The 13,972-nt window shown below is 45.2% G+C and overlaps 1 protein-coding gene across 1 annotated transcript in view; it reads right to left on the bottom strand.

Annotated features, from left to right (window-relative positions):
- The window catches only part of B4GALNT3 (beta-1,4-N-acetyl-galactosaminyltransferase 3), a 65,636-nt gene that overhangs the window by 25,560 nt on the left and 26,104 nt on the right, over nucleotides 1-13,972 (bottom strand). The window contains exon 2 of the mRNA XM_054514924.1: nucleotides 483-586. Coding sequence (XP_054370899.1) covers nucleotides 483-586 — 104 coding nt within the window. The remainder of the gene's footprint in view (nucleotides 1-482; nucleotides 587-13,972) is intronic.

Below are 13,972 nucleotides of genomic sequence, written 5' to 3'. Positions count from 1 at the left end.
CAGCACATTTACATGGTGAGCTGCTGAGGAAAAAGAACACCAGTATTTTATAACTGCTTGCTAGAGTTAACTTTAGCACAGAGTTAAAACTTAGGTCATTCTCTGGGGTTTTTTCCCCGCCATCTATGTTTCAAAAATGTTCAAGCAGTAGCTCTTCCAGCACTGCCTTCACTCAACAGTACTGAGATGTGCTTCACTGGAGAGCAATGAACTCTCTGCAGACCTTTCACTTCTGCTTCTATCTTGCCTTCCTGTGTCACAAGCCCAGCCAGCTTCATCCCACTGCCGTGGCTTGGTACATCTAAAATACCTTAATTGACTACAGTGGGGCCATTGTAGGTTCACATTGCTGTGAGTCAGCTCAGATTTTGCCTGTGGCAAGCTCTCCTTCCTGTGTGAAGAGAGAGCTGTCTCTTGGGGCCAGCATCAGAAAGGAAGGGCTGCCCTTCTGCATGCTCAGAAGGCAGCCCAAGCACCCTCACCTGGTGTCCCAGCTTCTGTGGATAGTCCAGCTGAAGGCTTGTGTCCCCACCTGGGGCACTGGGGTCTGACAGAACCTTAGCGAGCTCCCTCCAGCTTTCATATCCTGTACAGAGGAAACAGAAAGGTGTCAGGGAACAGAAAAGTGTCAGGGAACTTTTTTTCTTAAAAAAAGAAAGTGACCAGTCACCAGTATGAACTGGTCTTGCAGGGCTGAGAGACCTCTAACAGTCTGGAATGGTCCAGCAGAGACACAGAGTTGTTTTATGTTGCTCAGAGTTGGCAAACTGGCACAGAGAGAAAAACTGCCTGTATCTTCCTTAAAAGCTCTTCCCTCTTTCTTATTCATTTAATACTTAAATAAAGATTCATAGTTCTAAGATAGATATCAGAGATTTCATTAATCACCAAACAACTAGGAATATTTTTTAGATTACTCAGATAATCCCAGTAGTCAAACTAAAGAATATCAATTTTTTTCAATTAGCACTGCCAAAGAAAAATAAGACAATAACTAGATTACTAATTAGCTTAACCATCAAAAGAATATTATTCTTATATGCACCTATTTTCACAATAAAAGCTTAAATTTTCTTTTCTTGAAGGAAATTATGGATACTCATCTGCCATGCCTAAAATATTGGCAGTGATGCAGTCAAGGACACTGCTATTCAAGTGAAGTCACATTCCAGGTTCAAAGCAACTTCATTTGAAACTCCCTTCCCCTCTCATTCTGCTCAATCCAGAAGTCAGGGTCAATTGTGATTTCCTTGCAAAGCTTCAGTGACCTCCTGGGTTCAGGAGGAGCAAAGACAAGCAGATGCACCTCGTAGCTCTCCCTGTGCCTGCTGCCCCTATCACTAACGGGCTGGCTGAATCAAACTATCAGTGCTGGTGAGCAGAGCTCAGACCTCCCAGCAGTGCTACAGTGCCTCACACTATGTGGTTTTCAGCTCTGACAAACATTTTGGAGTGGAGTTCCAAAAGCTCCATCAGCCCTGGCTTCTCCCAGGCTGGTGGCAAACCAGCTCGATACCCACACACCAGGGAGAGCAGCCAGGCTCTCTCCCCATTTTCCTTACAACTGGAAATCATCCCCAAAGCTCTAGGAAGCCCAAAGAAGTTGGCTGCCTTGGTAGATACAGGGAACCATCCCAACAGCTTCAAGTCTGAGAGTTAAAATGAATGTCTGAGCCTTCTACATTATTCCTACAGCCAGGAGTGGCAGGAAGAGGTCCTGAGGGGGAAGAACTGCTGGGGAAACACCTGCTGTTCCATAGGCAGCACACCCATTTCACCCAATTCACCCACCTACACCCTGCCCACCCAATTTGCAGCATGGGAGACTCGCTGTGCCTCAGGCAGGAGCATGCTCCATCTGCTCGCCTTGGAGGGGGCTTGCACAAGCCACATGGCTTAGATGATCCCCCAAACATCTCTGGGCTACACAGAGGCCAAGGCAGACCCCAACCCACCCCAGGAACCACCCCAAACCACCCTAGAATTCACAAACAGCCCTTTGCCAGATCCCTCTCCCTGGCTGTGCTAAGCTCTTGGCCTGTTATTGTAAGTACAAATAGGTTTGCAGAACTCTGTCTCTGCTTGCTCCTGAATTCCACAGGGTCTGGCAGAGGTGAGCAGAAAGCTGCCTCCTGTGGTGTGCTGATCAAAAGGGGGCAATTAATAAACAGAAAGTGCAAAAAATGTGAAAAACATGAAAATAGGCAGAGATTCAAGTGAGAGACAAGGCTCAGAGCCAACTAGGGTGTCCTGCTTTCCTGATGGGGTTGTTGGCTTGGATGTGTGGGTTTCATTCAGGCCTGTTAGATGCTGAACAGTCACAAATTTCTGATCAAGATCTTCTCACCTCCAGATTCTGATTTGAAGCCCTTTGAATTTATGACTAAAAATAGCAAGGTCAGTATTTATCTTCTGCAGAAGATTTTTCAGCTGCTGGGTGAGTAACCTACTGATTAATGCAGCTAACCACAACTTGTGCTTCATGGACTGTCATGGGAAAAAAGGAGGAAATCCTTTGTCTTTATATAATTTTATGTGCAACTGGTGAGTTTCCCCCTTGCTCAGAGCAATGAGGCAGAAACTACTGTTTTTGAGAGTCCTGCAACTGGACATACTAGGAATGGGGCTGAAACACATTTTAGTTCATGTGAAATTCAGCACTTGCTAATTGAGGGCTCCTTATAATAGTGGGAGAGAACAGCAGGCTTTTTTTTCAGAGAATAGACCCATAGAACTATAGAATATATGAGATGCAACGGAGCCACAAGGATCACTGAAGCCCAGTGAGGAGAGGAAACAAGTAAATCAGGAAAAAAAACAAAAAAACAGGCAACAGAAATCAGTTCACCCCTGGAGATTCACGGAGGGAAGACACCAAGAGCAGCAGGATTTTTTTCTCTTGTGCAGAGGAGAGAGGTTATTTGGTTTCATTGTTCCACTCAGCACTTCACTGCCCTGTGGAATAAGCTCAGGACAAAGCATCAGTAAGCTGCTTCTCTTGGGCAGGGCTGCTGGCCACCACAGCCAGCCACCCTGGCTGCTCCATCCTGGCATGGAGCCTGCCTCCAGGCAAACACAGAAGCCTGGCTGCACACAAGTGCCAATGGCTGACATTTCTTTGACCCTTGGAAAGGAGAAGAAAGGGAGGCAATTCTCTATGTTGTACAAATATTTACCTAACACACCAGCCAAGCACAGAACAGACAAAGGAGCTACGAATTAATCTGCAGGCAGTGATTTCCTTGCTGGGTAATTTGTGCTTTGACAAGCCAATTCTCCAGCGTGGTAGGAAATGATTTTCAGAATATAATAGGATCAACACACCCCTTAGAGAAAGTTCTTGGCACTCTAGCTCCTTCTGAAAAGATTGGCTTTTCCCTGGGGGTCTCCACGGGACACCCTTGAAGAAGGACCTAGTTTGGCCCCTGCTTTCCTCACTAAAAGGAGGAAACCACAGAAAATTCAGATCTCCTGTAGCTTCCTGCAGTCAGAACACCTCCCAAGGCCAACTGCTCACCTAGACTTTCTCCACAGCACATCACAGGATTCAAGACATGACCCTACAGGCTCTCCACTGCTGTGTGACAGCTGGAGAGGGGAGCCCTGAGGCCACATCCACTGCCCTGTCTCAGGAGCACCTGGGCAAGGTGATCTACCACAGGTTCAGCCTGTCCTCAGCTCTCCCTGAGCACTGCTCACTGCCTTGAGCGCTCTCCTGATGGCTACTTAAAGTCAACAAGCCCAGGCCTGGAAAAAAGCAGGAGTCAAGAACTAAAATACCTCAGCAAACACTTGAGTGTTGCTAAGAAGGAAGGCCAGGACTATTAATTTTGATGGTTTTGCTCCAGTCCCTCTACAAAACTGGTTCTGGCTAAAAAAAAAAAAAAACAAAAAAGGAAAACCATGAAGGCAGAAATCAAAGACTTGGGAAGAACTTGTCTCAAAGTCAGGGGAAGGTGCTGGGCCAGGCCTTGCTGCCATCAGCCTGTCAGATGCATGAGACAGCTCCTTGCCTTTCTCTCTTCTGGGCTTCACTTCCCAAAGCATTTCCCATCCCTTCCCAAAGCACACCAGTTGTTTTCCAAGGCTATTTTTTCACCTCAAACACCTCCAAGGAAGGCAGCACTGATGCAGGCACAGCTTGCCAGAAGTAGCAGCCAGACTTGCTGCCACATACTCCCCCCTCCTTGTCACCAGTCTGATCTCCTCTCTACAAGCAGAGGTCCATCTTTCTTTCCACTTCTGTACCCCAGTGGTCCCTCACAGGGACCAACCAGAGCCAGGAAGGTGGTTCTTGCTCAGAGAAAAGTGGTCCTTTTGTCCCTGTTCCCATCAGGCTGGCTGGCAGATGCCAGCTGAGCATCCAAATGCCCAGCAGGGCCAACCCTCAGCTTCTCCTCTGGTTTCACAATGGGAAGCCCTCAAGACCTGAGCTTCCTACTGGAAATAAGAGTCAGCTGAATACAAAGAAAAGGCAAAGAAGCTGAAGAGGAGGCTGAAACAGATGCTGCATCCTACAGCAGAGCCCCTGCAAGAGGCAGCCAGTCTGGAGCCAGTTGCCCACAGCTCCAGTGAATCAACCATTAAGAGACAGAAAAGCTGTACCAAGAGAAAATAAGATGGAGATGGTTCTTGCCTAGGGTCTGGTCAGGCATTAGGACCATGTCTGCCTCTTCTCAGCCATGCTTTTTAATGCTCTTGGGTTAAAAGTCAGCAAAGGAAGCTGCAAGTTTAGATGAAGAGATCTCACCCAGCAGTTATGACTCTGCCAGAGCAATGCACTTGAAGCCCAGGTCAAGAGGAAACAAAATTTAAAAAAAAGGCAGAAATCCACAGCCAGAGATAAGAGCCAGCAGTACCCAGGGAGCTCTCAGGCCTCAGGGCAGGAGTGTGACCAGAGCTGCTGTGTGTGTTCAGAGATTAGATGCACCCAGCCACTGCCATGCCCCTGGCCCCAGACTGCACTCCACATTTCAATTAGCCTGTGAAGATACCTGGCAATGGTGCAAGAGGAAATCCCAGACCCACTCAGGTGATCAACTTCCCCTCTGAAAGATGAGATTTGATTACTGTGCTGTTGTTACTGCTGCTTACATAGCTGCAAATGCTATTAACACCCCCATTGTAGCCAGCCCTTTTATAACCCTGCTAAATGATTTCACTCAGCAGCCTCAGGAAAGAGCAGGTCTACAGGCTGTTTTGCACAAAAGCATTTTCCTTCTTGTGAGACCCTTCTCATTTCTTTGTGTTGTAAAGATAGGGCAAGAGAGAAACTGGCAGGAACAAAGCAGGGTGTGTTCTTCATTCTTCCCACCATCCACAGACCCCTCACCGTGGCTTGATGCTTTAACCCTCCCTTGGATGGTCTCATTTCTCCTCTTATCCTGGTTGAATATTTTCAACTTACTGCTATTCCATGGGACTTCAGCATCATTTGAGGTCTTTGCCAGCGTTCCTCCTGGCTGAACAGGAATGCAGGTGCAGTACCCAATACCCCCTGACATTACCACTAGGTGCCTTGCAAACACACTAAAAAAGATGCTGTGAAGGTTGTTTGAAACTGAATATAAGAAGATGTTTAGAAAGTTTGACATGCATTTCACACACCAGAGCAAACCCTACTGCTGGTGCTACTCTGTAGAGGAAGCAATGCCCCTCTCCTGGCCTACCACACACACCAACACAGCCCCACAACACCCAAAACCATGAGGATGAGGAGTAATCTGACCTTCCACAACAGAGTTGTGGGTGAAGGATACAGTGAAAAGAGACAGCCAACAGTTTCTGGACAGATGGGTGAATTAGGTCAAGTCATGCATCACAGATGGGGTCAGAGAAGAAAAAACCCCAATTCAAGGGTAGGGCCAGGCCAAGGGAGTCTCTGGATACTTATTTAGGTCAATTAAAAGGATAGACAGAAAAGAGTGAACTTCTTGTCCTCAGGTCAAGACTGGAACATCACTCCTGCAGTTAAAAGGATTCAAGGAGCATGAAACCCAGTTGTTACAGAGGGAGCCCTGCAAATTGTTCATTTCTGGTTAGTGCAGAACCCACAAATAAGATTGCTGACCTTCTCCAGGGACAAAGCTCAAGTTAGGAACCTTGTGTGCAGAAATAAATTACTCCATTCTTCCTCCAGGTACAACTCTGATTCACTGCCATGTGAATGGCTTTGCAAACTGACAATAAGCTGCAGAACGTTAAAGGTACTTGAAATATGATGGAGGAAAAGGCAGAGCACTGCACTTGGGAAGGAGAGGAAAATCAGCAGACATTAACTACCTAATGCAGTCTCACTGCCAGACTCACCCACAAATATCTTGCTGCTGTTCCCCTCAAGGTATAGGAAATGTATTTTATGCAGCAAGTGAGGAACTGATAAACAGTGGCTGGAGCAGTAACTGGTTTCACAGAAAATACAATTAAAATCTTGCTTCCGTCATTAAAATTTTCCACTGCCCTAGTTAAATCATTAAAACCACCCATGCCACACAATTATCTAGCAAATATTGCCTGCTGTCTGCAAGCTCAGTGAGGATATGATACATGGAGATGCAGTGCTGGATTTGAGTGAGAAAGACCATCATGTAGCTGCACTACCCTGCAAAATTACAGGGCTGAGCTCCTGTCAGCTCCAGAAATGCCTCTGTTTCCACCTAGAATGTACTGGAGCAAAACTACTGTCAACTCCTGCTTGTCTGCACGTTCCACACTGAAGGCACAGGAGGTTCAGGAGTTCATGTGAGCATGGAAGGGCGAGCACACAGCCAGCTGAAGTGCCCACCACAGCTCTGGCTGTGCAGTCACAGACCCCTGCCCCAGGTGACTTCTGCCCACAAGAACCCTGGGTCCTCTCCTGCCCATCCTCATCTCTTCAACCACACAACTGAATCTCTCCTCTCCTCCACTGAGGGGTCCTGAAGGATTAGACTGGGGAAGGGGGAAGAGCAGAGCACGCTGTTTTGCAGGAGAAAGAGGAAACTTTGGCTCAAATGAAGACTGAGCAGAAGAACACCTACTGCTGCATTCAGCAGCCTAAGATGAAAGCCCATGGTTTTGGCACTGCTAACTTCTGCAGCACAGCAGGGAGAAATGCTGGCTAGCCTGTTACCCTCTTGAGGTATTCCATGGGCCATCTTAAACCACATATAGAAGCTTTTAAATCATAAAATATATTTTCAACATTATTGGCCATGATAGCTGTGCAGTTAAAATCTTAACTGCTGGCAAGTTCCACTGTTTAATTTACAGAACAGAATTGTGCTGCAATTATGGTGTGCTTGTCCCTGAGACACTGTGCTGCACACAGGCTGCCTCTGTGTCTGCCTCTTTGCACAATATTGCCATCAAAAGCAGTCTCTCTGCTTTTACAGTCTTCAGGCACAGCTACAGAATTCTCAAAACAGCTATAGAGTTCTCAAACAGCCAGTCAAAGGGGGCTGATTCCAGCCACGCCAAGAACAAACGTATTTGAGTAGTTCTCATCATGGAATCACACTTACCAAGCCAGCCTTTGGCCATTCATTGTCTTCAAAATATAGGATTTGCATCAAAACATTTACTGGTGTGAGATTTGCCTTTGCTCCAACTTCAGTACTTGGCACACTTGGAAAAACCAGCAGGTTGAGAGGAACACAGAGCCAGGTGTTGGGTATACCAGGCTAGATTTTGATTTTTTTACTCCTGCTTCTAAAGTAAAAGTAATTTGCTATTTTGATGGTGAACTGCAACATTAGGCATTGTTTTTGCTTCAAAAATGCCATTAATCCTGAAACATTTGCATGGGTTTCTACCAATTCACTCCCAGTGAGAACATCCTCAACGTGGCTCACACTCTGCTGTCTGCCTTGTTTTGTTTTTAATACAAATAATAGTAGCAACTTGAAAAATTCCTACCTAGACCTCAAGGAGACTGGCATGAAAAGCAGATGTTCCAGCTGTTTTTGATCACTGCAAGTGGTATTCCTGGCACCCTCCCCACCATTTGGTGAAGCTGTGCCCTTAGAGACGGGAGAGGCAACAAAGGCCTGTTCATTGAGGTAACAAGTTATTAAAAGCTGAAGTTTGCCTCCATTTAACAGTACCTCAGTGCAACACAGCACAGGCAATGCACTTGTGCACAGACCTGGCAGGCTCCCTGCCTGCTCTAATTCCTACCTACTGCATCATCATCAACATCAGTGACGACTGATTTTGCAAAGAGATGCCTGTTTCTAAATGCTTTCCACCACCAACAGATCTGCTGCTTTGAATAAAGCTGCAGAATAAATGCAATTAACAAGAAGTAGCTGAATAAATGCAATTAATAAGTAGTAACATAGGTAGGCAGCCTCCCTCCCCTAAGCATGGGGAAGTACTTACAAAAATCAAGAAAGAAAACGGCAATTTTATGCTCAGCAGTCTTTGCCATCTGTTTTTCTTTCTGCAACAGGACTGTGCCTAAGAGAGCTCAACAATGTCATCCACAAAGCTTTCAGAAAGCTTTGGTAATTGCATTTTTCTCAAGTGATCCAAACACTGCAGCAACAGACTGCCCAAAGAGCTTCCCCAATACTTCTTTTCATTTTTTTTTTAAATACAGGATTCGTCTAGGATGTGAAACTGAACATCAACTGAGCAACAGACCTTCAAGTCAACATTTGTTACTGCTTTACCAAACACAGCTAATGCATTGGTTTTTTATCTTGGGTGAGGATTTTCCTGAGGACTCAGTGCCTTGCTACTTCCACACAGATGCAGCACTCCCAAAATATCTTCTTGCAGCTTGATTTTCGGTCAAGTTCTGTAGGACTTTGTTCTGTAGAAAATGTCATTCACTGCTTCCATGAGAAAAACCCCCACACTTCACTTGCATCTCTACTTGCCATTTCTATTTGCTATTTTGCTCAAAGCTGCTGCAACCATTTTCTTCCCCTGAATTCACCTCGAAAGCAGTAAGTCACTACTGCTGAAATTGTCATTTCCACGGTCTCTGGAAGCATTGCAACAAAATTACCATCCTACACTTTCAGTTTCAGTGGGGACAGGAGGCGGACGTGACAATGGGCAGAGGAAAATAAAGAAGGGGCTGGACAAATATCTGCCAGAAATGGTGCAGACAGGTTTGACCTGACCTCATGGCAAGGAGGTGAACTAAACCAACACTCTTGCAGGCCACCCTGAAAATATCTTACGATTTGTTTAAATGACTTTAAATTGCCTGTGTTTAAATTTGTTTAAATAACTTTAAATTGAGGACAGCAGAATGACTGTTCTGCCCATGGCTCTGCACAGGACATCCTGCTCTGACATCAAACAAAGCCCTGAAGGAAGACAGAGGCACCTCTAACTGTGGGACAACACAAAAGCTCTCCAACAGCTCTGCTGAGGAGGGACCAGCAGCACACATACTGATAAACATCAAAGCCACAGGGATAGAACAAGTCTCCAATATAACACAGGGACTGAGTGTGCAGGGATTGAGGCACTGCTCTGGTGCTGCTCCCTGGGTATGTCACATTGGAAACAATCTGATGATTGCATTTTGAGTCAGATGGAGCTCTTCTAATAATGTTACTGGGGTTTGGATGAGGCTCTAAAACCACTCCCAAGTACTTGAGGACCATGGATGCAATCTTTGTTCACAGGTTTACTTCCACAATTTTGATTCAAAATTCAAAACTCCTGGTTCAGACTTAGGCATCATTGAATGATTTGTGCTGTGGGCAGGGAAATCTCCCACTAGACCAGGCTGCTCAAGGCCCCATCCAACCTGATCCTGAACACTTACATGGATGGGACATCCACAGCTTCTCTGGGCAACCTGTTCCAGTGCCTCACCACCCTCACAGCGACAAATTTCTGCCCAATATCTAATCTAAACTTGCCCTCTTTCAGTCTAAAGCTATTCCCTCTTGTCCTATCATTACATGCCCCCATCAAAAGTTCCTTTCCAGCTTTCTTGTGGGCCACCTTTAGGTACTGGAAGGCTGCTGTAAACATGATCAAACATCGATTAAAATGGCAGCAAAAGGCAACCGGAAAATCAGGATATTCTCCAAGAATGTCTGAAATTTCTCATCAGATGCTGACAGCACCAAATCCAGGCTCAAAGATTTATCTGACCTCTAAGTCTAAATGCCAGCTTTCATCTGTCTTTGCAGTGGAACTGTGCATGCAACCTGACGCCAGCATCTCTGTTTAGCAAAGCTGAGATTTGTAACACTGATTTCCTCTGAATCATCATCAAATACCAACTGCTAGTCAGGGCGGAAAAACATGCAAAGACAGGCTAACATTTTGATAAGTAATGGAAAATCCTATGTACCTATGACCTAAAATATCAAGCCTCAGAGTACTAAGGGGGCAAGAGCATGCTCAAGCTCTGCCATGACTCAAAACTCACATGGACAAAACAAGCTCCAGTCCTTCCTTCAGTCCTGCCTCTGAGCAAATGCATGCTGTGCAAAGGGACAGGATGCTTCTGGGACAGCTTTATTTACACAACATGGGTTGCTATGAAGAAAAATCAGGGTTGTGTAAACTCTCTTTTATAGAGCTTTTACCCAGTGACATAATTCCAAAATATGAACTTCTGAAATATTGTTTCTCCTCTGTCTGAACTCCCACGTCAATGTCCTGCTCTGGATCTCAAACCAGCCTGTGCAACACACTTGACAAAAATAATTAAGAAAGCGGGAACCAGAAGGAGTTCACAGAAACTACTTTTTGTCCCACAGAATCACAGAATATTCTGAGTTGGAAGGAACCGACAAAGATCATCAAGTCCAACTCCTGGCCCTGCACAGGACTATCCCAAGAATCCCAGAAAGCCTTGTCCAAATGCTCCCTGAGCTTTGTCAGGCTTGCAGCTGTGACCACTACGCTGGGGAGCTGTTCCAGTACCTGAAAAACCTCTGGGTGAAAAACCTTTCCCTGATATTCAACCTACCTAGTTTGCTAAAACACTCATGCCTAAATCCCACTGTTTGGCAGAAGATTTACTGAGACTGCTGAGTATTTTCAGCCTGCTAAACTGGGACAGACTCCACTCTCACTTGGGATTATTTTTTTTAATGTGGTGTCTTCCTATTAAAAACTTCCTCAAGAAGACTTAAGAGACGCCACACAAGAGGAGCAATTTTAGTTTGCTCTGTAACTCTTGCCTTAAAAGTTTTTGGGTTTGTTTTTTTTTTTGGGCATCCCAGGATCCTTAAAATCCACTCGAGCTGGATTTTAAGGATCCAGCTGAAGAGGGATTGTCAGGACCCAGGACATTCCTCTGGCTGACCTGGGTGATTCAAGACCTTTGCAAGAAGCTCAAAGACCTTGGAACAGAGTCAAAGACACCTGTGCCTTCAATTTTAACCCATGGAAAAAAATACCAACTTTGTGTGAAGATTTACAAGCCACAAGAGTTTGAGTAGAATGATAGTTAATTTGTCACAGGGTGAAAAAGTAGAATTTTGGGGATTTAGAATGGGAGTTCAAGAAGCAAGATGGAGGAATCTGGGTGTGTCCTGTCCTTCTTCTCGTCCTTCATCTTCTGCTGTGATGGTGACACTGTCTGATTGGTTTAGAATAGAGACAGACTGTCTGACATAGGTGATAGGTACTGGAAATTTATTGTAAATACAGTACATGTAGTTCTTAGTATAAAAAGTTAACACTACCCCAAGGTAAGCAACCTTGAAAAGCAGAACCAACAAATCTCGACTTTGGCAGTCGCAGGGCTGGGAAAAAAAAGACTTTCTACTACCTTGGGGGTCATCTCAACCACAGAAACTTGAGAAGGGATGACAATGGCATCATCCCCTGGACAGAGATGGCAGTGGCATCATCCCCTGGAGAGGGATGGTGATGGAGGAGGGATGCTTCGGGTGGCAGAGTCAGGAGACACCCCTGGCCCAGCGGGACCAGGACCAAACTGAGGGGGTCCTGGGGCACCAGCAGCCTCCAAACTCCACCACCTGGCCCAGCTCAGTTTGACATCTCCCCCACCCCTGGCCCAGTCTGGCTCTGCCCCACCCTGGCTCTGTCTCCTCTACCCTTGAACTTTCCTCTAAAAAGACTCCAGTGTGCTGCTGTCACCTGCTCACCATGAGCACACTTGCAGATGTGCAGACAATACAATTAGAGGAAGTACAAATAAGACCCCTGTGTGAGGCACAGCACAGCTGAGAAAGCAGGGAGGTTTAGGATTCCAGTAGTTTAAAGGAGTTTTAAATGGCTGATAGAGAAGATTCAGTTTGCTTTAGCAAAGTACATGCACTTAGTGCAGAAAGAGAAGAAACAAAGCAACTATTCTGCTCCTAGTTGATCCACAGGCACATCCCTCACTGAGAGGGGTTTTGAAACTGATAAAGATCTTTCTTATCTGAAGTGCCAGCAATTGTTAAACTGCATCTCTCATTTTTAGCTGATTGAAAGTGTAGATCCTTTCTGAAGACCAAGTTGAAAGAGATCCACGTTCTTAGGGGAAAAAATCCCTTATATACTACATCTCCTGTCATTCTCTCCCTATATAGAGAGTTTGAGTTGTTGGAGATTGTTGGGGTTTTTTTTCATTGTGATGCAGCTTAAATATTATTATTATTATTATTATTATTATTATTATTATTATTATTATTGTTATTATTATTATTACTGGGAGTTGGAAACACAATAAATGCTTTAACAGTGGAAATATGATGGTAACATTGTGCATCACTGCACTTTGTGAATGACATTTAAGCTGTATTACAAATTTAACTCATTTCTGTGCTACCTTCTGTATTAACAAGACTTATGTGATAGGTCTAGTGTTTTATCACACTGCCCTAAATTTCATAAAATCAGGGGAACCACTTCTACTGCTCCTTCAGAATTTGCAGGGAACTGAAAAATTATTTACTGGGAAATAATTAATTATTTACTGGGAAATTTCTGGTTTGAGTTCTGCTAAGCTTCTGCCCCAGACAGAACAAGCTGAGAGCCATTCATGAGCTGAGCTGTAGCTGAACTTTCTGGAGCCCAGGCTGCAGGGGCCAGCCAAATGCTGCTGCAGGGCCCCTGCTTTCCACAAGCAATCCCTGCCACCAGCAGGCATTCCTGAGGGCTTCCAGGAGGTGATCCTTCACCCAGCAAGAGACAGCTGGGTTAGTTGCCTTGGAACTGAGCCAGCATGCCTCACAGAGCTATCCTGTTTCAGTGGAATATTTAACTTTGCTGTAGCTTTCTACCAGAACATTAAAATTGCCCTTCCAACTGCTTAAGGTGGCTTGCAAGGACTGATTGCAAAATTTTAATTTTCTTTCCAACACACTAGAAATTTCCATAAGCCAAGGAAGAGGGCTTCCTACTGCCCAGCACTCATCCAGCTAATGAACTTCAGGACAAACAAAACCCTAACAACTGTCTAATCTTCCTCTTGTGTAATTCAGTACAGGAAACTCACAAAGTAATTCCTGTACTGGCTCCAGAATAAATGTCCACTGAAAATGCCATCTGACATTGGTTATTTACATACTGACCTGAGATTTCATCCAAATACTCTCCTCAGTCTCTTTACTAAGTTTTACTGACCTTTTCCACAGGCTCCTGCTGTGATTCCTACCAAGCTCCACTGACTATGTTAAATTTGAGTCCTTTTCCATAATGGTAAAGTGCACTGCCTTACACAATCACATATATCAAAATACCCAAAATCCTAGCATGTTCTGCCAAAACTGAAGGCCAGAGAGAGCAGCTGTCCTCTCACCTGCATTTTGCCAAAAGCTGTTTACTGTCTGTCCTTTATGTTCCTCTGACCCCAATCACTCACAAGCTCCAGGTTCTACACTGCTGGGAGAGCATCAGACCTCAGGTCTGGTGCTCTGAAACATTACAGTGCATTTATGTGCTACCCACTGTTTTATAGGAAAAGTTCCCAGTGCAGTGTCTCCTGGGATGGAGATGAGGACTATGTGTGTCTGTGACTTCCAGGGCTCCAAAACAGCCCAGGGTAGTTCATTCT

Source organism: Molothrus ater, chromosome 5, assembly GCF_012460135.2.
Source record: "Molothrus ater isolate BHLD 08-10-18 breed brown headed cowbird chromosome 5, BPBGC_Mater_1.1, whole genome shotgun sequence".
Classification (NCBI taxonomy): domain Eukaryota; kingdom Metazoa; phylum Chordata; class Aves; order Passeriformes; family Icteridae; genus Molothrus; species Molothrus ater.
Note: the sequence above shows the minus strand (reverse complement) of the source record. Positions and strands in the feature narration are given on the sequence as shown.